Source organism: Aedes albopictus, chromosome 1 (genome assembly GCF_035046485.1).
Source record: "Aedes albopictus strain Foshan chromosome 1, AalbF5, whole genome shotgun sequence".
NCBI lineage: Eukaryota > Metazoa > Arthropoda > Insecta > Diptera > Culicidae > Aedes > Aedes albopictus.
Genome location: NC_085136.1, coordinates 300,368,186 through 300,394,058, shown reverse-complemented (window position 1 = coordinate 300,394,058; position 25,873 = coordinate 300,368,186). Strand labels below are relative to the sequence as shown.

General features: G+C 40.8%; 1 protein-coding gene across 4 annotated transcripts in view; it reads left to right on the top strand.

Annotated features, from left to right (window-relative positions):
• The window catches only part of LOC109408847 (protein catecholamines up), a 519,706-nt gene that overhangs the window by 270,458 nt on the left and 223,375 nt on the right, over positions 1 to 25,873 (top strand). For 2 of the 4 annotated variants that reach the window (XM_029863771.2, XM_029863769.2), the window contains exon 1: positions 16,450 to 16,618. The exons of the other annotated variants lie outside the window; for them this stretch is intronic. In XM_029863771.2, the coding sequence (XP_029719631.2) occupies positions 16,465 to 16,618 (154 nt within the window). In that variant the 5' untranslated portion in view covers positions 16,450 to 16,464. Of the gene's footprint in view, positions 1 to 16,449; positions 16,619 to 25,873 lie in introns of those variants that run through there. 4 annotated transcript variants of the gene reach the window in all.

The following is a 25,873-nucleotide window of genomic DNA, read 5'->3' as shown; positions in this document are numbered from 1 at the left end:
AACAGGACACGCGATAGTATCTTGTACGACGAATTTAAAGAGAGTATTCCTTCTGTTGTTTGCATACTCTAGCTTATGCCCTTTCTTCTAGATTGGATTGGACACATGAGGCCATCTTACCAGCTGATGGGCAACTCATCATCATCTCATATCCTTGCACATATCGCTGTTGGGAATCGACTGTAATCTTGACTCTATAGATTAACGGCTACGCAGTCTTACACACTAAACGCTTTCAGCAATATTTTGCTGAATTTTGCCGAGCTGAAGGGTCCAGCAAAATTTTTTGCTGAACTTTCAGCAAAGTTTGCTGAATTTCAGCAAAATGTTACTGGTGATCAGCAGAGTTTACGGAACAAATCAGCAAAATTTTGCTGAATTTCAGCAAAATTTTTGCTGAAGCCTTCAGCTCGGCAAAATTCAGCAAAATTTTGCTGAAACCCTCATTCGATTTTTGGTGTGTAGGGTTCAAAAAACGAGTTTTATTATTCACCCGACGTTTCGACACGGAGATAGTGTCTTCCTCAGGGGGAAAATAAATATTAACGTTTTGGGCCAAAAAACCGTTGAACTGTTTAAGTGATTTCGAAGTGTAAGCATGTACCAAAAACGACACAAAACGAGACAGTTAAAGTTAGACAAAACATTTGACCAAAAACGTTAATATTTATTTTCCCCCTGAGGAAGACACTATCCCCGTGTCGAAACGTCGGGTGAATAATAAAACTCGTTTTTTGAACCCTAAGACTGCGTAGCCGTTAATCTATAGAGACTTGCACATATCTTTATAAGAAACTGGTGGATTGATTGATGCAGCTGTTCGCTTCCGTGCTTAAGAAGTTCGACCGAGATGTCGTCCCTCCCAACAGCCTTGGTGCTTGTCAGCTCCCCACGGACCTTCCCAAACACATTAAATGTTGGTGGTTCCAATGCTTAAATGTCGTCAATTTGGACATGGAGATTTTTTAGTCCTATACTAGATGAGATTCTTAGAACCATCAGAAAAACGGAAATAAAAGGAAATATGTTTTATAGCGGTTTTCAAAACCTCTACAAGATTAATAGGACGTCAAAATGTTACTTAGGATGTTAATCCTGTTCCTGTGGGTGGTTCTTAATTGAATGGTACGCAATAAAACTAAACTAAAATAGTTAGAGAATTATGAAGGTTTTAAGTACTTCCTCTAAACTAATTCGACTTTTAATTACTGCTTAGATTGGTAATTTTACAGTTTATAGCAACAAGTACAACTCTAACAGCTGTAGATGCGAAGTATACTAGGATGCCTCAAAAATGTAAAACAATGTCCATTGGTCTTCAAGAAGTTCAGTGGACATGGCTTTATTATGGAACGTAACCAATTGTAACGAACATGACATGTGTATATCTGTAATTTTTATCCCCAGGGTAGTTTGGTTACTCCGAAATATTTCGAAAGTGTCTCGAAATGACATTTAAAATTCCAAAATGGAAATAGTTCCAAACAGGATAACTTTTACTGTTGTAAAAGCTCTTAGGAGTTTCAGGACAGTTTGGACAACCCATGATATCCTAGGTCGATGAACAATGCTACACGAATATGTAGGATTGCAAATCAGTTATCAAGGAAGTGCATATATAGCTTCCCAAGTAATATTATTAAGTCAAATAGACTAGAAGAGGTTCTTAGAACCATTATGATCCTTATTAGAACGTATTAGGTTTTATGATTGTTCTCAAAACCTCTTCAAGGCTAATTGATCATCAAAATGTTACTTGAGATTATTGGTATCTATTTAAGAAATAATATGTTTATGGAGTATTGTGTTGTTCTTTGCTGAGTATTGTCATGTTCTTTACAGAGAAGAACATTAATCAAGACAATTAGATGATCGGCATTGAACCATAAAAACCCCACAACAATTGGTGAGATCTTTCCAATATTATTTATTTATGAATATTTCTATTTCAGTATATTTACTTTATAACTGCATATAAGTTGAAAATTCGCTATTTTCAACATCCTTTCATCTATTGGAAGATGCTTCAGTTCTGGGCTCTTTCTAAGTTGATGAAGGGATTTATAAATGCTTGCAAGGACTTGGCCAGGTGTGTGGAGCTGAGTGAATCTATGACATTGTAGATAGTAGCGACATCAGCAATGTCAATGGAAATATTCAACTTTGCAACTCCATCCAAGATTTGTGCAAGTATTCATGCTATGCTATGCTATGCTATACTATTTAAGAAATAATATGTTTATGAACATCTTCTTGTTCTGGATACTTTAGGCTGCCAATAAAATCTTATCTTTCCCTAATACAGAATATAGTTTGCTTGGACTTTGCCAACGGCAGCTAATGCTAAGCATTCCCTGAAAATTGAGTGAGAGCATTAAAATCGAAAAATATTTCCGATGTATCCTCTACATCATTTTTTTTTAAATAAATATATATTGTCAGAGCTGCTATATATCTTCACTAGATATTTGACAACATAGAATAATGTTCTGCCAGGAACTATGTATTTTTTTCAATTTTTTTGCTGGTTTTTATTGTGTTTCCAAGAAATGTTGTAAGTACAATCCATTTCAGTTGACTTTCGTGAACTCCGCACCCATAATTGTTAAACCATTGGGCCCCTTAGACGACAACTTAGCATTTGTACAAGCTAAAGAGCGTAAATGATCCTAGGGTTGACTTCCTGTACATGTCAAGTCTAACCAGGTTCGAAAATCTTGTAAGTCGGAATATATCAAGAAGTCCAGTAATACTGAAAAAAAAAAAACATACAGCTGAAAGTTCGATAAGGATCAATAGTCCAGTCTTACTATTCTGTAAGGCTGAAAATCCTGCTAAAGAAAAGTAAGGCTGAAAAGTTCGGTATGGTTTAAAGCTCAGAGAGTCTAAAAAGTCCGATAAAGCTAGAAAGTCTAGTAAACCTGTACAATCCGGTAAGGCTGAAAAATCTGCCAAGGCGTATAGATCTATAAGAGCTAAAAGGTTTGGTGAGGCCAAAGAATCTTATAAGGCTGGGAAGTCTGTTAAGGCTGACTATTTCGATAAGACTAATATTCCAATAAGGCTGAAAGGTAAGCCTGAAAAATCTTGTAAGGCAGAAAAGTTTGTTTTGACTGAAAAAATCAGTAGGGCTGAACAGTCAGGACAGGCTGAAAATTCCGGCAAGCTTCAAAAATTCGGTAAACCAAAAAGTTTGCTGAGACTGAAGCTTATCTAACTAAGGCCGAAAAGTTCGATAAGGCTGAAAAGATAGCTAAGGGTGAGTGACATGTTTGGTAAGGTTGAATGATTCGGAAAGGCTAAAACAATCTGATAAAACTGAAAAAGTCCAGAGCTAAATGTTTGGGTAGGGTAAAAATTCGTTAAACCTGAAAAGTGTGGTAAGGCTGAATAGTATAGTTAGGCTGAAAAGTCCAATAAGGCTTCACAATTCAGTAATAATGAATAGTCCGGTAAGGGACTGTTGCGATAACGTAATATACGTTGAAAGATAAGCATATGTTGTGCATTCGAACGGTACTATTGGGCAGATGGATAAATCATCAGAAATGGGATTAAAATTAGTTCTTACCAAATCATGTTTAACCATATGCTTGCTGCATTTTGTACGGTTGCATCAAATAAGCTCCCTCGTTTGTTTACTGAGCTCAACCAGAAATTTGCTCAAAAACACGTGACGCCAATTGAAAAGCCTCACATCCCCCTCATCAGAAACAATCCTATCTTATCATTTCCACCCTTCCTCCCCTGCATCATATCTCCATCGTACCACCGAAGATAGCCACAACCAATTAGCTTGTTGGTTAAAAAAAGATGATTTTTTCTGCTTCACTTGGTCTTGTTTGTCGTAGTGACTTGCGGTGCATTCCATCTGTATCGACGACGGCTTGTACAGTATCTGTCAACAAAACAACTACTTTTGCAATTTGTTCGATTATTCATGCAAGATGGACTGGGCAACTTCATAGGGCTGGATCTAGGCCATGTATCAAAATACATGTTGAACCAGAAGCCATGTTAAAATTTCATCAAATTGTGATTACTTATGGCTTAGACGTTAACTTGTTCTGCAGCTTCGTTGCTAAGCGCGCCAGTCCAGCGAATACCGAGTCGTAGGTTCGAATCCCACTAGAGCGTATTGTTTTTTTTACCAATTCATCTTTCAATTTTACAACTAATCAATGCTGTGCTATCTAATTTACAAGTTATCTCGTATATTTCAGACATCTGTACTAGCAAATCTGAGAACCAGCTTCCGAAAGTTGATCATTTTGTACTGAAAATTGGCAAATACATCGACCGATACTGTATGAGGTAACGGTTATCTCTTGTTCAGCTGTATCAATTCGTCACAGAAAAACTCATGTGATTAGCGCGACCTTGTCAATTCGCCTAATTTTTGTAGAGGGCTATTTTTAAGATTTATTTTCCACATACATTGATCGTATTGAATTGCAACCATTGTAGAATCACATGAAAACTCACGTAGGACAACAAACTGTCGAACTTTAGAAGCCTTTAGAAACATTCGTCTTCCCACCGGACCACGAACAGAGAGAGACAGAAGGCAGTCAATCGATTGCATTGAACAATGTCGTCGTACCGTCGTCGTCCATCGTCCACCTTTATCGGTCGTGAACGGTCATGTGAACAGTGCGGTGGAAGAGATGCTTTATCAATTTTAATTGATATCAATCGATGACGACCCGGTTGTTTGCCATATCTATACACACCAATTTATCGTTGACAAGGTGGTTGACTATTTACGTACGTTGTTTGCAGATTTTGTACAATGGCGTACAATAATCAAGTTTATCATACAAACTGAGAAAGATACGGAAGAATTTCCGCTGCAGCGTGTAAATCAGAACTTTTGTTTGTTTCACCAAGACGACATCGACCAACTGTCAATTGCAATTTTTTGTATTTTTAGATTTTCTACGCAGCACTTTACAATAAAAAAACTCAGGTAGCGTTTAAAGATAAAGAAATTGTTGATCACCTTCTTCAATACCTCTGTCTCTACCCGCTACCATGACCTTCGTCATGGTAGAGTTGTACAGATAGGCTTCCTTGATTGTTCTATGAACAATCTTGGCCGAAGTACAATACTTTTCGTCGGAAAATCATGCTAGAGAGTATCTGTGCTTGATTGAATCTCAAAAATGGAGAAACCCCTTCGTAACATGAATTTATTTTCTGATTGCGAACGACTGTTCTAGCGTACTCAACTGAAACACATAGTACCACCACCTAATTGCGTTAACCAAAAAGCTCAAATGGTCGCTTAATGAGTACACGTTAATTACGCAAATATAGAACCTGCTTATCAGCGTCTCAACCCCCTGAAGGCAAATGACTCATCATCCAGATTATTTATAACCCCACCACCAACCCAAAAATGGTTGCAATTACCGCCGAACGTAGGCGTGCTTAACTCGCGCGGTGAATCATCTCAGGTCGTTCACGATCCCGTCGTCGTCGTCGCCGTAACTCCACATCCAAGCGTTCACGTTCGAGTCCCGTGTTATCCCGTGCTTGATCTGCTGCCGATCCATTTTCGCTCTATATGCTAATTTGCGTCGGCACTTTTAATGCATTCAGCAAGTCTCGTTTCCAACAGGGGAACACGTTTTTTTTTTCGCGCCAGGAAAAAAAATAAACAATGTTGTTTTGGATACTGGCTAGTCGGCGATTGACTCCTCCTGACTGGTGTCTAGTACTAGTCACAAACAATCCCGGACGTCAATGCTTCAACGGGTCTAGGATCGCCCGACTGTAATCGTCATTCTTGCCGCGCAGCCTAAATTGCCACCTGTCAGGCGAGTGATCGGTAGTTGTGGCAGGGGTGGTAGCGAGTAGTGGTTGAGATGGAATTTCCGGAGAATTCCTGGAGGAATTTCCGGAGGAATTTCGGGAGGAATTCCTGGAGCAATTTCCGGAGGAATTCCTGGAGGAATTTCCGTAGGAATTCCTGGAAGAATTTCTGGAGGAATTCCTGGAAGAATTTCTGGAGGAATTCCTGGAGGAGTTTCAGGAGGAATTCCTGGAGGAGTTTCCGGAGGAATCCCCGGAGGAATTTCCGGAGGAATTTCCGGAGGAATTCCTGGAGGAATTTCCGGAGGAATTCCTGGAGGAATTTCCGGAGGAATTCCTGGAGGAATTTCCGGAGGAATTCCTGGAGGAATTTCCGGAGGAATTCCTGGAGGAATTTCCGGAGGAATTCCTGGAGGAATTTCCGGAGGAATTCCTGGAGGAATTTCCGGAGGAATTCCTGGAGGAATTTCCGGAGGAATTCCTGGAGGAATTTCCGGAGGAATTCCTGGAGGAATTTCCGGAGGAATTCCTGGAGGAATTTCCGGAGGAATTCCTGGAGGAATTTCCGGAGGAATTCCTGGAGGAATTTCCGGAGGAATTCCTGGAGGAATTTCCGGAGGAATTCCTGGAGGAATTTCCGGAGGAATTCCTGGAGGAATTTCCGGAGGAATTCCTGGAGGAATTTCCGGAGGAATTCCTGGAGGAATTTCCGGAGGAATTCCTGGAGGAATTTCCGGAGGAATTCCTGGAGGAATTTCCGGAGGAATTCCTGGAGGAATTTCCGGAGGAATTCCTGGAGGAATTTCCGGAGGAATTCCTGGAGGAATTTCCAGAGGAATTCCTGGAGGAATTTCCGGAGGAATTCCTGGAGGAATTTCCGGAGGAATTCCTGGAGGAATTTCCGGAGGAATTCCTGGAGGAATTTCCGGAGGAATTCCTGGAGGAATTTCCGGAGGAATTCCTGGAGGAATTTCCGGAGGAATTCCTGGAGGAATTTCCGGAGGAATTCCTGGAGGAATTTCCGGAGGAATTCCTGGAGGAATTTCCGGAGGAATTCCTGGAGGAATTTCCGGAGGAATTCCTGGAGGAATTTCCGGAGGAATTCCTGGAGGAATTTCCGGAGGAATTCCTGGAGGAATTTCCGGAGGAATTCCTGGAGGAATTTCCGGAGGAATTCCTGGAGGAATTTCCGGAGGAATTCCTGGAGGAATTTCCGGAGGAATTCCTGGAGGAATTTCCGGAGGAATTCCTGGAGGAATTTCCGGAGGAATTCCTGGAGGAATTTCCGGAGGAATTCCTGGAGGAATTTCCGGAGGAATTCCTGGAGGAATTTCCGGAGGAATTCCTGGAGGAATTTCCGGAGGAATTCCTGGAGGAATTTCCGGAGGAATTCCTGGAGGAATTTCCGGAGGAATTCCTGGAGGAATTTCCGGAGGAATTCCTGGAGGAATTTCCGGAGGAATTCCTGGAGGAATTTCCGGAGGAATTCCTGGAGGAATTTCCGGAGGAATTCCTGGAGGAATTTCCGGAGGAATTCCTGGAGGAATTTCCGGAGGAATTCCTGGAGGAATTTCCGGAGGAATTCCTGGAGGAATTTCCGGAGGAATTCCTGGAGGAATTTCCGGAGGAATTCCTGGAGGAATTTCCGGAGGAATTCCTGGAGGAATTTCCGGAGGAATTCCTGGAGGAATTTCCGGAGGAATTCCTGGAGGAATTTCCGGAGGAATTCCTGGAGGAATTTCCGGAGGAATTCCTGGAGGAATTTCCGGAGGAATTCCTGGAGGAATTTCCGGAGGAATTCCTGGAGGAATTTCCGGAGGAATTCCTGGAGGAATTTCCGGAGGAATTCCTGGAGGAATTTCCGGAGGAATTCCTGGAGGAATTTCCGGAGGAATTCCTGGAGGAATTTCCGGAGGAATTCCTGGAGGAATTTCCGGAGGAATTCCTGGAGGAATTTCCGGAGGAATTCCTGGAGGAATTTCCGGAGGAATTCCTGGAGGAATTTCCGGAGGAATTCCTGGAGGAATTTCCGGAGGAATTCCTGGAGGAATTTCCGGAGGAATTCCTGGAGGAATTTCCGGAGGAATTCCTGGAGGAATTTCCGGAGGAATTCCTGGAGGAATTTCCGGAGGAATTCCTGGAGGAATTTCCGGAGGAATTCCTGGAGGAATTTCCGGAGGAATTCCTGGAGGAATTTCCGGAGGAATTCCTGGAGGAATTTCCGGAGGAATTCCTGGAGGAATTTCCGGAGGAATTCCTGGAGGAATTTCCGGAGGAATTCCTGGAGGAATTTCCGGAGGAATTCCTGGAGGAATTTCCGGAGGAATTCCTGGAGGAATTTCCGGAGGAATTCCTGGAGGAATTTCCGGAGGAATTCCTGGAGGAATTTCCGGAGGAATTCCTGGAGGAATTTCCGGAGGAATTCCTGGAGGAATTTCCGGAGGAATTCCTGGAGGAATTTCCGGAGGAATTCCTGGAGGAATTTCCGGAGGAATTCCTGGAGGAATTTCCGGAGGAATTCCTGGAGGAATTTCCGGAGGAATTCCTGGAGGAATTTCCGGAGGAATTCCTGGAGGAATTTCCGGAGGAATTCCTGGAGGAATTTCCGGAGGAATTCCTGGAGGAATTTCCGGAGGAATTTCTGGAGGAATTTCCGGAGGAATTCCTGGAGGAATTTCCGGAGGAATTCCTGGAGGAATTTCCGGAGGAATTCCTGGAGGAATTTCCGGAGGAATTCCTGGAGGAATTTCCGGAGGAATTCTTGGAGGAATTTCCGGAGGAATTCCTGGAGGAATTTCCGGAGGAATTCCTGGAGGAATTTCCGGAGGAATTCCTGGAGGAATTTCCGGAGGAATTCCTGGAGGAATTTCCGGAGGAATTCCTGGAGGAATTTCCGGAGGAATTCCTGGAGGAATTTCCGGAGGAATTCCTGGAGGAATTTCCGGAGGAATTCCTGGAGGAATTTCCGGAGGAATTCCTGGAGGAATTTCCGGAAGAATTCCTGGAGGAATTTCCGGAGGAATTCCTGGAGGAATTTCCGGAGGAATTTCCGGAGGAATTCCTGGAGGAATTTCCGGAGGAATTCCTGGAGGAATTTCCGGAGGAATTCCTGGAGGAATTTCCGGAGGAATTCCTGGAGGAATTTCCGGAGGAATTCCTGGAGGAATTTCCGGAGGAATTCCTGGAGGAATTTCCGGAGGAATTCCTGGAGGAATTTCCGGAGGAATTCCTGGAGGAATTTCCGGAGGAATTCCTGGAGGAATTTCCGGAGGAATTCCTGGAGGAATTTCCGGAGGAATTCCTGGAGGAATTTCCGGAGGAATTCCTGGAGGAATTTCCGGAGGAATTCCTGGAGGAATTTCCGGAGGAATTCCTGGAGGAATTTCCGGAGGAATTTCCGGAGGAATTCCTGGAGGAATTTCCGGAGGAATTCCTGGAGGAATTTCCGGAGGAATTCCTGGAGGAATTTCCGGAGGAATTCCTGGAGGAATTTCCGGAGGAATTCCTGGAGGAATTTCCGGAGGAATTCCTGGAGGAATTTCCGGAGGAATTCCTGGAGGAATTTCCGGAGGAATTCCTGGAGGAATTTCCGAAGGAATTCCTGGAGGAATTTCCGGAGGAATTCCTGGAGGAATTTCCGGAGGAATTCCTGGAGGAATTTCCGGAGGAATTCCTGGAGGAATTTCCGGAGGAATTTCCGGAGGAATTCCTGGAGGAATTTCCGGAGGAATTCCTGGAGGAATTTCCGGAGGAATTCCTGGAGGAATTTCCGGAGGAATTCCTGGAGGAATTTCCGGAGGAATTCCTGGAGGAATTTCCGGAGGAATTCCTGGAGGAATTTCCGGAGGAATTCCTGGAGGAATTTCCGGAGGAATTCCTAGAGGAATTTCCGGAGGAATTCCTAGAGGAATTTCCGGAGGAATTCCTGGAGGAACTGCAGGAGGATCTTTTGGAGCATTTTTGGAGGAAATTTTAAGATTTTTTTTCTGTAGAAACTTTTGAGAGGATCTTTTGTCGAATCTCTCGAAGGATCTTCTTGAAGATCTTCAGGAGAAACTCCCGGAGGTTCTTCAGGAGAAACTTCCGAAGAATCTTCTGGAGAAACTTCGAGAGGATTTTCTTTCCGAAGGATCCGAAGGATATTCTAAAAAAAAATCTAGTGGATCATCTGGAGCAATTTCTGAAGGATCTTCTGGAGAAATTTGCTGAGGATCTTCTTGAGAAACTTCTGGGAGATCTTCTGGAGAATCTTCTTGAGAAACTTCCGGAGGATATTCTGGAGAAACTACCAGAATTCCTGCTGGAGGATCTTCTGTGAAACTTCAGAAGGATCTTCTGTAGACACTTAAGGAGGATTTGCTGGAGAAACTGCCGAAGGATCTACTAGAAAAACATCTAAGGGATCTTCTGGAGAATCTTTTGGAGGATCTTCTGGAGAAACTCCCAGACGATCTTTTGGATAATTTTCCAGAGGATCTTCTGTAGAAACTTCCGGAGGATCTTCTGGAGAAACTTCTGCAGGATCTTCTGGAGAAGCTTTTGATTCTGAAGGATCTTCTTGAGAATCTTGCGGAGGATCTTCTGGAGGAACTTCCGGAAGATCTTCTGGAGAAACTTCTGAAGGATCTTCTTGAGAAACTTCTAGGGGGTCTTCTGGAGAAATTTCCAGAGGACGTTTCGGAGAAAAATCCAGAGGATCTTCTAAAGAATCTTTCGGAGGATCATCTGCAGAAACTTCCGGAGGATCTTCTGGGGAAACTTCCGAAGGATCTTCTTGACAATCTAACGAAGGATCTTCTGGAGAAGCTTCCGGAGGATCTTGTGGAGAATGTTCCAGAGGAACTTCTGGAGAATTTCCCAGAGGATCTTCTGCAGAAAGTTCCGGAGTATCTCCTGAAGAAACTTCCGAAGGATCTTCTTGAGAATCTTGCGAATGATCTTCTGGAGAAACTTCCGGAGGATATTCTGGAGAAATTTCTGAAGGATCTACTGAAGAAACTTGCTGAGAAACTTCTGGAAGATCTTCTGGAGAATCTTTTAGAGAAACTTCCGCAGGATCTTCTGAAAGAACTACCAGAATCCCTGGTGGAGGATCTTCTGTAGAAACTTTTGAAGGATCTTCAGGAGAAACTTCCGGAGGATTCTGGAGAAACTGCCGAAGGATCTACTAGAAAAACTTCCAAGGGATCTTCTGGAGAATCTTTTGGAGGATCTTCTGGAGAAACTCCCGGGCAATCTTTTGGAGAATGTTCCAGAAGATCTTCTGTAGAGACTTCCTGAGGATCTTCTGGAGAAACTTCCGGAGGACCTTCTGGAGAAACTTCTGAAGGATCTTCTTACGAAACTTCCGGAGGATCTTCTGCAGAAACTAGCGCAGGATCTTCTGGAGGAACTTCCGAAGGATCTTCTTGAGAATCTTGCGGAGGATCTTCTGCAGAAACTTTCGAAGGATTTTCTAAAGAATCTTGCGGAGGATCTACTGTAGAAACTTCCGGAGGATCTTCTGGAGAAACTTCTAAAGCATCTTCTGGAGAAACTTGTAGGGGATCTACTGGAGAAATTTCTGGAGGACCTTTTTGAGAAACTTCCGTAGGATCTTCCGTAGAAACTTCCGTAGGATCGTCTGGAGAAACTTCTGAAGCAACTTCTGGAAAAACTTCTAGGGGATCTTCTGGAGAATCTTGAGCAGGATCTTCTGAAGAAACTTTCTGGGGATCTTTTGGTGAAAGTTCCAGAGGATCTTCTGGAGAAACTTCCGGAGGATCTTCTGCAGAAACTCCCGAAGGATCTTCTGGAGAATCTTGCGGAATATCCTCTGAAGAAATTTCCGGAGGTTCTTGTGGAGAAAGTTCCAGAGGATTTTCTGAAAAATCTTCCAGAGGATCTTCTACAGAAACTTCCGGAGGATCTTCTGAAGAAATTTCAGAAGGATCTTCTTGAGAATCTTGCGAAGGATCTTCTGGAGAGATTCCCGGAGGATCTTCTGGAGAAACTTCTGAAGGATCTTCTGGAGAAACTTGTGGAAGATCTTCTGGAGAATCTTCTTTAGAAATTTTCGGACGATATTCTAGAGAAATTACCAAAAGATCTGCTGGAAAATTCCTGCTGGAGGATCCTCTGTAGAAACTTCCGAATGATTCCGGAAGTTGTAGAAACTTCCGGAGGATCTGCTGGAGAAACTTCCGAAAGATCTACTAGAAAAACTTCTAGAGAATCTTCTGGAGAATCTTTTGGAGGATCTTCTGGAGAAACTTCCAGACGATCTTTTAGAGAAATTTCCGAAGAATCTTCTGAAGAATGTTGCGGAGGATCTTCTGGAGAAACTTCCGAATGATTTTCTTGAGAATCTTGCGGAGAATCTTCTGTAGAAACTTCCGGAGGATTTTCTAGAGAAATTTGTAGACGATCTTCTGGAGAAACTTCCGGAGGACCTTTTTCAGAAAGTTCCAGAGGATCTTCCGTAGAAATTTCCGTAGGATCTTCTTGTGAAACTTCTGAAGGATTTTCCGGAGAAACTTCAAGGGGATCTTCTGAAGAAACTTGTGGAGGATCTTATGGGGAAAGTTCCAGAGGATCTTCTGAAGAATCTTCCGGAAGATCTTCTGCAGATAGCTCCGGAGGATCTTCTGGAGAAACTTCAGAAGGGTCTTCTTAAGAATCTTGCTAAACTTCTAGATGATCCTCTGGAGAATCTTCCGGAGGATCTTCTGGAGAAACTTCTGAAGGATTTTCTTAAGAAACTTCCAGAGGATCTTCTGCAGAAACTTCCGCAGGATCTTCTGGAGACACTTCCAAAGGATCTCCTTGAGAATCTTGCGGAGAATCTTCTGGAGAAACTTCCGAAGGATTTTTATGACAATCTTACGGAGGATCTTCTGTAGAAACTTCCGGAGGATCTTCTGGAGAAACTTCTAAAGCATTTTCTGGAGAAACTTGTACGAGATCTTCTGGAAAAAATTGCGGAGGACCTTTTTGAGAAAATTCCAGAGGATCTTCAGTAGAAACTTCCGTAGGATTTTCTGGAGAAACTTCTGAAGGATCTTTTGAAGAAACTATTAGGGAATCTTCTGGAGAATCTTACGGAGGATCTTGTGAAGAAACTCCTGGGGGATCTTTTGGAGAAAGTTCCAGAGGATCTGCTGGAGGAACTCCCAAAGGATCTTCTGGAGAATCTTACGGAGTATCTTCTGAAGAATCTTCCCGAGGATCTTTTGGAAAAAGTTCCTGAGGATCTTCTGTAGAATCTTCCGGAGGATCTTCTGCAGAAAGTTTCGGAGGGCCTTCTGGAGAAACTTCAGAAGGATCTTCTTGAGAATCTTGCGAGGATCTTCTGGATAAACTTCCGGAGGATCTTCTGGAGAAATTTCTGAAGGATCTGCTGGAGAAACTTCCGGAAGATCTTCTGGAGAATCTTCTTGAGAAACTTACGGAGGATTTTCTGGAAAAAACTACCAAAAGATCTGCTGAAGAATTCCTGCTAGAGGCTCTTCTGTAGAAACTTCCGGAGGATCTGCTGGAGAAACTTCCGGAGGATCTACTAGAAAAACTTCTAAGAGATTTTCTGGAGAATTACATATCTGGAGGATCATCTGGAGAAACTTCCAGACGTTCTCTTGGAGAAAATTCCGGAGGATCTTTTGCAAAAACTTCCGCAGGATCTTCTGGAGAAAACTCCGAAGGATCTACTTGAGAATCTTGCGGAGGATGTTCTGGAGAAACTTTCGGAGGATTTTCTAAAGCAACTTGCGAAGGATCTTCTGGAGAAACTTTTGGAGAAACTTCCGAATGATCTTCTGGAGAATATTCTTCTGGAAAAACTTCTGAAGAAACTTCCGGAGGATCTTTTGAAGACATTTCTGGAGGCTCTGCTGGAGAAACTTCCAGAGAATCTTCTGGAAAAATTTCTGGAGGATCTTCTGGAGAAACTTCCGGCAGATCTTCTGAAGAAACTTCCGGAGGATCTTCCGGAGAAACTTCCGTAGGATCTTTTGGAGAAAGTTCCGTAGGATATTCTGTAGAAACTTCTGCAGGATCTTCTGTAGAATCTTGCGGAGGATCTTTTGGAGAAACTTCCGGAGAATCTTGTTTATCTTACGGATGATTTTCCGGAAAAGCTTTCGGAGATTCTTCTAAATAAACTTTTGATTGATCTTGTGGAGAATCTTGCGGAGGATCTTCTGGAGAAATATCATCTGGTGCTGGTTTACTTCCATATCATAACACTTCGAGTCTTGTTGACGGTACCAGCCCTGCACTGCAATCGTTGATCGTCAGACGCATTGATAAATACTAACGCGTTCACACTCCGTCCGTATCGCTGCTAAGCGTAATGTCAACGACTTTGCGGCCTGATTTACATGTTACGACGTCGCAGCAGTTGCTGCTACCAATCTAAACAAGGGGGTGGGCGTTGGTGTCGGCGGTGTAACAATTGGCACCCGACCAGACTGTAATCAACATCCGAAAACATCTGGAATCATATAATCTCGTGCTCCTTTCACGGTAATTACAAAACCCTGATGGGACTCTTTTACGATCTGCCGTTCTGCAGCTGGCTCGTTAATTGGTGACACTTGTTGGAAAGGCCTTATGCCGTAGATGCGCCGGCACGTGCGGTTCGGTCGAGCTTTGTTTCCAGCAAGCCGGCACAAGATCTCCGTTCAAGATTATCGATCAATGACTTATGGTTTTGTTCTATGGAGATCTCTCAGTGCAGCGACGCTGAAGTGGAACAAGTTCAAGTTCTTGATCCGCACCGATGCGACACCGGAGACAGACGCAGCAGCGGAAGTGTTCCTGACACCGATTGGCGGCGCGGTACTTCAAACTATGTACCTGACTACCTAGCCAAGATTGTTGAATCCAATCGATAATGGCCCCAATGAGATGCGGTGGTTTTTGCGCCATGTTTCTACACGGTACTTGACGAGGTGCGGATAAGACAGAACCTCGAGGTGGAGAAGCGATAAGGTTATTGAGTACTCTGCGATGTGGTACCACGTCGTCTATCGTCGTTGGAGCAGGGATCTATGTCGGATGATTTACTAGGCTAAAACTCTTTCAGAAATTCTTTCGGATCCATTAACTTAGGAATGCCTCGGGAAAGTCCCACAGGACATCTTTCGGAAATTTCTCCACAAGTTTTCTTAGAAAATTATTGGCAAGATTTTTTAAGAAATTCTTCAGAGAATTCCTTAGAAATGACCTCGGAAATTCTTCCAAGAATTTCTTTGGAAATTCTTCCAAGAATTTCTTCAGAAATTCTTCAAGAATTTCTTCGGAAATTCTTTTTAGAATTTTGTTTTTGAAAGTTTTTACAAGATTTTTTTTGAAAGTTTTTACAAGAATTTCTTTGAAATTCTTCCAAGAATTTCCTCCGAATTTTTTCCAAGAATTTCTTCGGAAGTTCTTCCAAGAATTTCTTCGGAAATTCTTCCAAAAATTTCTTTGGAAATTCTTCCAAGATTTTCTTCGGAAATTCTTCCAAGAATTTCTTCGCAAATTCTTCCAAGAATTTCTTCGGAAATTCTTCTAAGAATTTCATTGGAAATTCTTCCAAGAATTTCTTCGAAAATTCTTCTAAGAATTTCTTCGGAAATTCTTCCAAGAATTTCATTGGGAATATTTCCAAGAATTTATTCCACAATTCTCCAAAGATTTTTTCCGGCAATTCTTCCCAGATATATTTTGGGAATTTTTTCTCATAATTTCTTCGGAAGTTTTTATCAGAATTTCTTTAGAAATTCTTTTAAAAATTTCTTCGAGAATTCTTCGAAAATTCTTCCACGAATTTCTTCGGAAATTCTTCCTAGAATTTCTTCGAAAATTCTTCTAAGAATTTCTTCTGGAATTTTTCCAAGAATTTCTTCGGAAATTCTTCCAAGAATTTCTCCGGCAATTATTTTAAGAATTTCTTCGGAAATTCTTCCAAGTATTTCTTCGTATTTTTCCCCAGAATTTCTTTAGAAATTCTTCCAAGAATTACATCGGAAATTCTTCCAAGAATTTAATCGGAAATTCTTTCAAAGTTATCAATAAATAAAATCTTTGATCATAAATTCTCAACCAACTTTGTATTGCATCAGACTCCAAACGAGTTATTCTTTCCCACAATCGAAATCACCTGATTTTTACGACCCTCTCGCATACCCATCGTACTCGTGCATTCAAATCACTTTCTCACTCTTGCGCTCGGTGAACAATCTGGCAGTAAATCATTCTCGTGCAGTAGGTGCTAGTGCTAGGAAAAACAGAAAAAAAATGTGCCAATCAGTGTATCTGCCAAAGCGTGTGAATTCTAATTGAAATTCCTCTAACGACGACGACGACAGCAACGTGTCGTGCTGGTGGGGAAACTACTGAAAGCAATAGACAGTGATTACCATGCATCATCATCATCATCAACATCGGCGATAACAGCTTCAACAACAACGGAAGCAACAGTGACAACCACAGCCGCGGTCGCGGTGGGCTACAAATAACCCAAATTAGTGATTATCGAGCTGAATTGTTCCCGGCGGGCGATTGCGGAGTGCGGTGAAACGTGCCTGCCTATAGTGCACGGATCAACACACGTGATCCGGTGATTGTTTTTAGTGTGTGATCGGAGCGAGGCTCAGTTTAGCTCAGAAGCTCCACGCCGTCGTAATGACGGTGAAATTGTACGAAGCATCTGTGGCAGCAGCTGTAGGGTCATCATCGTCGTCGTCGTCGCCGTCCTCGTCCAGTGTTGCCAAAGCGCTGCTGGAGCAGCTTCGATCCGATCATGGCAGTAATGGGACGTTGGCGCAGGCTTTCACAGGTAATTGTTTGAATATTTTAGGGATGAAATTCTGTTTTTGTAGTTCAGTAGTGCGTGTTATCGTCTGAGAGGACCCCTATTGTCACAACTGTAAAGGCGTGGGTATTCAGCATGACCATGCTGAAGGTGACGGATTCGACGGTCTGTCTTGGAAGACAGACATTTCCAATTCTGGGAAAAGTTTCTCAAGAAATTCTGGGAAAATTTCCCAAGAAATTATAGAAAGAATTTCTTGGGAATTTTCTCCCAGAATTTCTTGGGAAATTTTTCCCAGAATTGGAAATGTCTGTATTTCAAGGCAGACCGGAAATCGACATCGAAGACATTCTTGGAAGATTATCCAAAATCAAACTTGGAAGAATTTCTGGAGAAATTCTTGGATGAATTTCCGAAGAAATTCTCAGGAGCATTTCCGAAGAAAATGTTTTAAAAATTTCCAAAAAAAATCTGGAAAGAATTTCCGATGAAATTTTTGGAAACATTTTTGAATAATGTTTTGGAAGAATTTTCGAAGAAATTCTTTTAAGAATTTCTAAAGAAATTCTTAAAAGAAGTTCCGAAGGAATTCTGATGAAATTTTCGAAAGAATTTCCGAATAAATTCTTGGAAGAATATTTAAAACAAACTTGGAAAAAATTCTGGAGAAATTCTTGGATGAATTTCTGAAGAATTTCTCAAGAGTATTTCTGAAAAAAATCTTTCAAAAATTTCCGAAGAAATTCTTGGAATAATATCCAAAAGAAAGATCTGAAAAAAAAAATCCAAAAGACAAACCTGAAAGAAATTTTGAAAGAGTTTCCAAATACATTATTTAAAAAAATTCCAAAGAAATTCTGGAAAGAATTTACGTAGAAATTCTGGAAGGAACTTCCGAATGAATTCTGGAAAGAATTTCCTAAGAAATTCTCCATCGAATATCAGAAAACAAACTTGGAAGAAACTCTGAAGAAATTTTTAGAAGAATTAGGAAATTTGGCAAGAAATTCTTTGGAGAATTTCCCAAGGTATTTTATGAAGAATTTCGAGCCAAGCGGTGTAAATCACTCTCATAATGAACCACCTTTCCGAAAACAGATTCTAAAGTATCTAATTTATTAATTTTCCAAGAAATCTAATTATTAATTTTCCAAGAAAATTATCCACGATCACTTGCATGGGCACTGCCATAAAATCCTTTGAGGAGTCTTCCGAATTCATCAAAAATTTCCTGGAATTGTTACAGAAACAAGATTCTCGCAAGATTTTCTAGAATGATTTGGACAAGAATGCTTCAAAAGATTCCTCTGGGTATCCCCTTTAAATGCATAACTGTTTACGCATTTCTTTGTTTCTCAAGGAATTTCGCAAATGATTCATATTGAAATGGGTGCACGGGCTGCCTCAGACATTCCTTCAGGACTTACTGCAAGGATTTCTTAAGGCATTCCTCAGGAAATTCCTTCAAGGATTGCTGCATAAGTTTATGCTAGTATTCCTTCATGTATTTCTGCAAACATTTCTGAAAGTATTCCTCCAGAAATATCGGGAGAGTTTTCGCTAGTAGTTTTTCTTGGGTATTACTCCAAAATATCACCAAGAAATTTCTCAAAAACTTCTGAAAATTTATCCGGAGGTTTCTCCAGATATTCTTTCAAACGTTGCTTCAAAAGATGCAATACCAGGAGAGTTTTTTCCTCAAAGATTCGGGAATTATTGCAAAGATTCTTTCAGAAATTCCTGTGGGGTTTTCTCCAAAGGTTCCTTCAAGCATGACTTCTTTTATTCGGGGATTTATTGGACATTTATAAAAAAAAGACTTTCCATCAGGGATTCTTTTATAAATTTTTCAAGTTTTCTCTAAACAATTCCTGCTGAAATTTCTTTTGAGCCTATTTCTAAGCATTTCTCAAGGAAGTTTCACGATTTTTCGATTACTTAATAATTTAAGAGAGCTCTGCAGTTCTTCAAGATATTCATTCAAATAATCCATGTTGTTTTTTCGGTTGTTAAAAGGATTCCTTCAGAATTTCCTCCAGATATTCCTCCATGAATTTCACCAGAAATTTATCCGGACAACTCCTTGAATTTATTCAGAATTATCCAAGAAATTTCTACAGAAATTTCTTCAAAAATATCCCAGTAGTTTTTTTTTCTAGAAATCTTAACAGACTCTTATCAAGGCAGTTTTTCAGGCATCCTCACAGGATTTTTTTAATGTAAAGCTCTGGAGGAATTGCTGCCTAAATCACTGAATGTTATATTGCAAGAATCTCTGGAGGAATTACTGCATTATTTTCTGGATGAATCCCTGAGGAATTTAGAAATTCATGGACACATTAGTGCGGGGTTTTTCAATGAAATTTCAAGAGCAGTACCTAAACAAATCTCTGGTTGACTTCCTTCAGAAATACCGGAATGAATTTCTGAATCACTTGAAGAATTTATGAAAGAATTTTTGAAAAAAAAATTGTTGTAGAAAATTCCTATTTTTTGGAAAAATTTCCAAAAAGATTTGTAAACGAATCCTTAGAATATTTTCTATAGTATTTGCTGATGGAGTTTCAGAAACCTACATGAAAGAATTCTTAAAGAAATTTCTGAAGAAAAACATAAAGGCATATCCGAAGGAAGCCCAGGATTTTTTTTAAGAATCCCTGGAAAAAAAATAGAAAAAAAACTGACGAAGAAGTTACTGAAAGAAACCTTGTTAAATTTGAAAACAGAACTCTTAGAGTACTTTCTGAAGGAATCAATGCATTAATTTGAGAAGAAATTCATAGAAGATTGCCTTGGACTTGATTTACTTGGACAAGTTTATGTAGGAATCTTATCAGGAACTTCTGAAGAAATCTTCAGGAAATCTTCTTGAAGAATCTCTTGTTTAACGGTTACGCAGTCTTGGGATTTAAAAAAAAACGAGTTGTTTTATTCACGCGACGTTTCGACACGGGGATAGTGTCTTCCTCAGGGGGAAAATAATTATTATCAAGGAATTATTGGAAGAATTTCTGAAGATGTTGTTTTCTTTTCTAAAAAAACTTCTGGAAATTTTGGAGGAACTTTTGATTATTTTTAAGAATCACCGAAAGTTTACTTGACTCGACTTGAGTCGAGTCAAGTACAAGACACTGAAGACGACCTTACAGTTGAGGTCGGAATACGTATCTGTCAAAGGATGCAAATTCTTAGTGGAATTCAAAGGAACAGTACTCAACACGATTTTCTTTTTACTAATGCTCTCACTGTTGTTCGTAGGCACGCTCAGAGAGTGTTGGAAGTGGACATCTAAGGACCGAAGGTGTTGGTGAATTGCGAGAAAAGGCGTTGGATTTAGGTTGGCTTTCTACTTCACAGAGTTGTTACTTGTTCTGTTGCGAAGTTAGTTAAGGTGAATATATGAAGAAGCCACACCTAGAATTTTCAAGAGCACAAATCTGAAGAACCGAATGTCGGTTTGCGCTGAAAAGTTGATCGATTGGTCACCACCAGCGGGTAACCAATCGATCAACTTTTCAGCGCAAACCGACATTCGGTTCTTCAGATTTGTGCTCTTGAAAAATCTAGGTGTGGCTTTGTCATATATTCATATTGTCTAGCGAACTTGGGGAGACGTGGGTTCAAATCCCACCAGAACTGCGTGGATTTTTTCGTATTTTTTCCACTCAATTTGTCCATTTTTCAACACTTATTGTGCGAATGAACTTCAGGCATTACGTATGTCATTTGGAGTAGTTCATAATAATCTATACATATAATCCGAAGTGACCAATAGGCCGCACAAATTGGCTTCAAATCGGTTCTATATTCGTATCTAGAGCATCGTTAACAGATCTAACAGGCACTATATCCTTTATTAGAGCTGCCTAAAACTCATTTTTGGCTATTTTTTGACTGGTATGAGGTCGATTTAGTACCGAGTCTCTGGAGCAACGACATGTCAAAAGTGAGTGATCCCTTGCTGTGGATCATCCCTTTCCTCCTACTTTATATCTACTTTCTCTATTCTCTCTTTTGTAAATAAATCGAGGAAGTACTCGGAAAATCATTAAGCTAGGAAGAATGCCAAGAAACGAAGCCTGATTGAGAATGATTGTAGCGAATTCATGTTTAAAAACTTTGTTGAAAAACTGTTCACATAACATCCCAAAGGACAACAAAGAAAGTCGTTGCATAATCTACTGTTGTACCACTTAGTCACCCTTTTACCTACTGCAGTGATACGTTTTCAGTTACTCCAATCCACCAACCTTATTCATTCATCGATACACAACTCGTAAAAATCAAACAATGACTCTTCGGTGCATGCATATCGTCGCCTTTCATTCGATCGTCACCCGCCCGCCGCGACGATTCCCAACTGACCAACATATTTTGGCACACTACTCTCCATACCTCACTGACTGGTACTGGTACTGGTACTGACTGGTACACTGACTGCCATTGTGCACTTTAATTACAATTCCACGGTCTGCTTGACACATTACACAATTGCTGCTGCAACCTTCCACAGCGGCGCTGCGCCGCACCGCGCCGCGCAAGTAGTGAGCAGATCCCCAAAATACAAGTCTACCCAAAGAGGTGCCAATTTGGTCAACAATGACGATTAATCACCGACAGCAGGGTGGCCAATCGATCCAATCTGAAGCTACTCGGGGAGGGATGCGGTGTGAAATGTTCCATTGGGTTTGAATTACGTGTCTTAATGAATTTCTCTAATGTTATGATATTGTCCCTCTATAGAGCTCCAGAAAATCTTCTTGTGATTCCTCCAGAATCGGCCCTCCAAGGATTCCTTCAAGAATTCTTCTGAAGATTCTTTTAGGCATGCCTATTAGTATTCTTTTGAAAATTGTTGCTGGAGTTTCTCAAGCAAATTCATTAGAGATTCCTCCAGGAATCGCTCTTAGGGGTTCTTCAGGAATACCTGAAGGGATTCCAACAGGATGGGGTACGCGATAAGCAGACTCTGTCCGAGTTGGAACCAAAGGATTGAAAGTTCATGTTGGGAAAACCCATAACAACCCGCTCTCCCCAGGCATCATTAGGTGCTGTTGAAATGGTTCCGATTCGGATGCAACACAGTGGAAACAGTTAATGTCCCGTGAACTTCAGCCCGAAGCGCCGCTGGCTGGTTGGTTGCCTGCCGAAGAAAGCACATTTCGATCGGCGATCGCAATTGATGAGGATGATGGTAGCAGTAAGTATTGCATAAGGTCGGATACCACAACAGTAATTCGGTTGGTCGGTCAGTAAGGTATCGAATAAAGAAGCACAACCGGCAGGTAACTACCAACACAAATGTGGATTGCGCTGCTGGCAATGAAAAGGGAACCATGCAAGGGGAGGAAATTGATTGGTACAATGAGGTACAGAGGTAATGCTTTTTGGCATCTGCCTGTCGTCGTCGCGGAAGACAATAATGGGAAGCATTGGCGTAGCTAGGGGGGGTTCCAGGGGTGCCAGGCACCCCCTAGAACAAATTTGGCACCCCCTAGAATTTACAGGTGACTGTCAGTGTGATTTAAAACTTCACACAACAATTACAAGCTTTTATTAATGGAACATTTAAACCAATGTTTCCCAAACTTTTAGGAGGTATCGCCCCCTTAGAGCTTCAAAAAAATATTTTCGCCCCCCTAGGTGAGATTTGACTTTTTCTATAGTAGAAGGGTGAAACTGTGCTTAACTAATGCCTTTAAAAGCACTACTGTGGCAAAACTAGCAGTGCCTTTCAGTGTATCTAAATCTGTGTCGCTCTCATTTTCAATAAATAGTTTTGTAAATGCGTTTATTTTCCGCATTTGAAAAAAGAAAATATAGTGAATTTAAATCGTACTTACAAAAATATTGAAATTGTGTTTATGCCTATTTCTCAAACCGTTGTTAATTGAACATTTATTAATCGAAATAGAACGAACTGTGAATACATATGAACACTCGACATTAGCAGCCAGATGTTTTATCATTGTTCTTAAAAGGATTTTTTGAATAACTGAGAGTCAATGTTTGGTCACAAGTAGTCAGACTGGTGGAGAATTTGAAAACAATTTCAAACATATGTTATGTGAAAAAGTGCAATTCAGAAAAATATCGGTTTGTTGCCGAGGGCTGAAAATCTCGATAATAAGGAAAAATAATAATAATAAATATTGGTGTATTTTTAAATATAGTTACGTTTTTCCAAATCCACATCCAGATTCAAATCAACGAGCTTCGTATAAATTTGAATGCTTCCTGTGTTTTAAATTAATTATCAAATAAGTGAATATGCAGCATTCATGACTAGATTTAAATGGCATATTTAAATGGAATTTTACCGAGAAGCTTCTCTGGAATACTTCCAAACACAGTTGTTTGTAAATACTGTGATACGAATTTCATCAGAAAAGTGATCTGAAATTCGACTGATAGGTATTCATGTTATTCCTTGAAAATTTAATGAATAAGTCCGCCTACGAATTAAAACGCAATTTTACTCAATTCGCGAAAAAAAACATGTTCTTTTCATAATTTTGACAAAACTAATCATGGTTCATGAATATTCATTATAGGAGTTTCCAAATATATTTTTATTTAGATTTCCAGAATCACACAAACCCTTCAGAAATACGTCTAGCAATTTTGCCAAAGAGTCCACATAAATACCAATAATTCTGTAGAATTAAGTCGATGCTTATGTTTAATAGTCACAGCATTTTTTATTATCTGATGATGATGATGATGATGATGATTGTGTACCCACCATCAGCGCAAGGATTACCTATGGCTGCAGAGTCATACCGAAACGGAATGATCTACCTGATGGTTTGTTGTAGCAGGGTAAGCTAAATTCACTGGAGACCTTCGGAAAACAACATGATAATTGTTATCTCGTGACAAAGTCTGGCCACCCCACGAACATTTGCCCGGAAACCAGTTCATTTAACTTCCTTAGGCTACCCCTCCGAAATCCCCAAATATGTCATGTTCAAATATAAAAAGTAATAATAAGGAACGAACTCACCGGGTAATCCTGACCAGCTGGTTTTCTATGTTTGGCTTTGGTCTCAGCATTTCCGAACTCGGAATAACGACGGACACGAGCACCACGATGCGGGCAATGTGGTCTCTTGCCACCGAGCCATCTTCGATCGTTTACATAAAGTGTGAACAAAAAACACAAGGAAAAATACGAAAACGCGGGAACGACGAAATGCGGCATGTTTCAGCCTCCGCGCCCTGCTTGTCACTGACGACCGTCGACCTTTCCCTCTTCCATCAGCGTTCCACCCAAGTACGAACTGTTTGCAAAGCATTTTTTATTATCTTAGACAAAACTTGAACTGTCAGCTTGTTTTTATCAGGGAGTTTTTATGATTCACATTCTCGACTTGTAATTCAATACTTTTGATATTTTTCAATCATTGAAAAAATTGCCCCCCTTTTTAGTATTTTCGCCCCCCAATTTTGATTTCTCAAATTTTCGCCCCCTTGGGCCTGATTTTCGCCCCCAAGGGGGCGATTTCGCCCCCAAGGGGGCGATTTCGCCCACTTTGGGAATCACTGATTTAAACAAAACTAAAGCACTCCCGAATTTACTTATGTACATTTTTACGTTTTGGATATTGGTAAGAACAATCAACAGACTTCTCCATGGATTCCTCCTAAAATACCTCTATCTATTCAGACAGTATTTTTTTTAGGCTTCCTTTATGGATTCTTCCCGATATTTCTTCAATAAACTTCCGTTAGGATTCTCTAGGCAGTCTTGATGGGGTTTTGCATACTAGAAATTTCTGCAGAGATTGATCCAGCAATTTCTCTTAGAATTTCTTTGGAAATTCTTACTATGATACTTCTCGGAATTCTTCTAGGGATTTCTCTAAAAAATTTTATTGGGATTCCTTCAGGAGTTCCTGGTGGGATTATTCAAGACAATTTTCCTGGGATCCTTTCAGCAGTTCCGACGGTGATTCTTCCAGGAATTCCTTTAGAGATGTTGTTCAGAGATTCTTTCAGAAATTTCTCATGGCATTCCTCCAGGAAGTGTGGCTAGGATTCCTCAAGCAACTCATGCTGCGGTTCTTCCAGTAATTTCTCTAAGAACTCCCCCAAAAATTCTCACTGTAATACCTTCAGGAAAATCTCCCAGGGATTCTTTCTAAAAATCTTTTCGGTGATTCTTCCAGTGATTTCTTCAAGGGTTTTTCCAGAAATTCCACAGGGGATTTCTCCAAGAACTTCTATTGACTTTTGTCCATAAATTCCAGCTGGAATTCTTCAAGCAATTCCTATTAGGACTCCTTCAGAAATACTTCTAGGAATTTCTCCTGGCATACTTACTTGCTGCAATACTTTCGGGAAATCTTCCTGGGATTTCTCCAGAAAATCTTCCTGTGATTCCATCAGGGATTCCTCCTTCTACTTCTACCGATCCTTTCAAGGATAACTGTAGAAATTCCTCAACGAATTTGTTAGAGGAACTTCTCTTAGGATACCTCTGGTATTCCTGTTTCTAGGACTTCTCACAAAAATACTTCTATGATACCTCCCGGAATTCTAGGAATATTCCTCCAGATATTTCAGCTGGGATTCCCCAAGCAATTCGCGAAACTACCTGTGGTACTACAGAAATTATGCTACGGATTCTTCTAGCGCTTTCTCCTGGCTTTTTTTTACTGGGATCTTTCCAGGCAATCTCCCTAGAATTCTTTCAGAAATTCCTTTGGTTGTTCTACCAGGGATTTCTCCAAGGACTCATCCAGGATTTCCTTCAGAGATTTTATCCAAAGATTCCACCAGAAATTCATCATGGATTTCCTGCAGAAACTACTTTTGGCCTTCCTCCAAGAATACTTCAAACTCCTCCTGCGATTCTTCCAGCAATTTCTCCAAAAATTCTTACAATTATACGTTAAGAAATTCTTCTAGTGATTCCTATACGAATCAAATTCACCCGGGAAATCTTCCTGAGATTCCTTCAGAAATTCCTCCTGCTATTCCTTCAGGGCCTTCTCTATAGATTCTTCTAGAATATCTCTACCGGTCTTTGCAGGGACTTCTCTAGGTATTCCAAATATTTTTTCTTTGGATTCCCCCAGACATTCCTGATGGGGTTTCTCTAGAATTTCATGTATAGCTTCCTCCAGCAATTCCTCCTAGGATTTCTGCTGAGATTTATACAATGATAAAATCCAGAATGCTTCTTAGAATACCTCCTGAGACTTTTCCTTTGATATCTTCAGAAGCTCTCCAGTGATTCCTCCAAAATTTTTTATCCAAGAAATTTTATCCAAG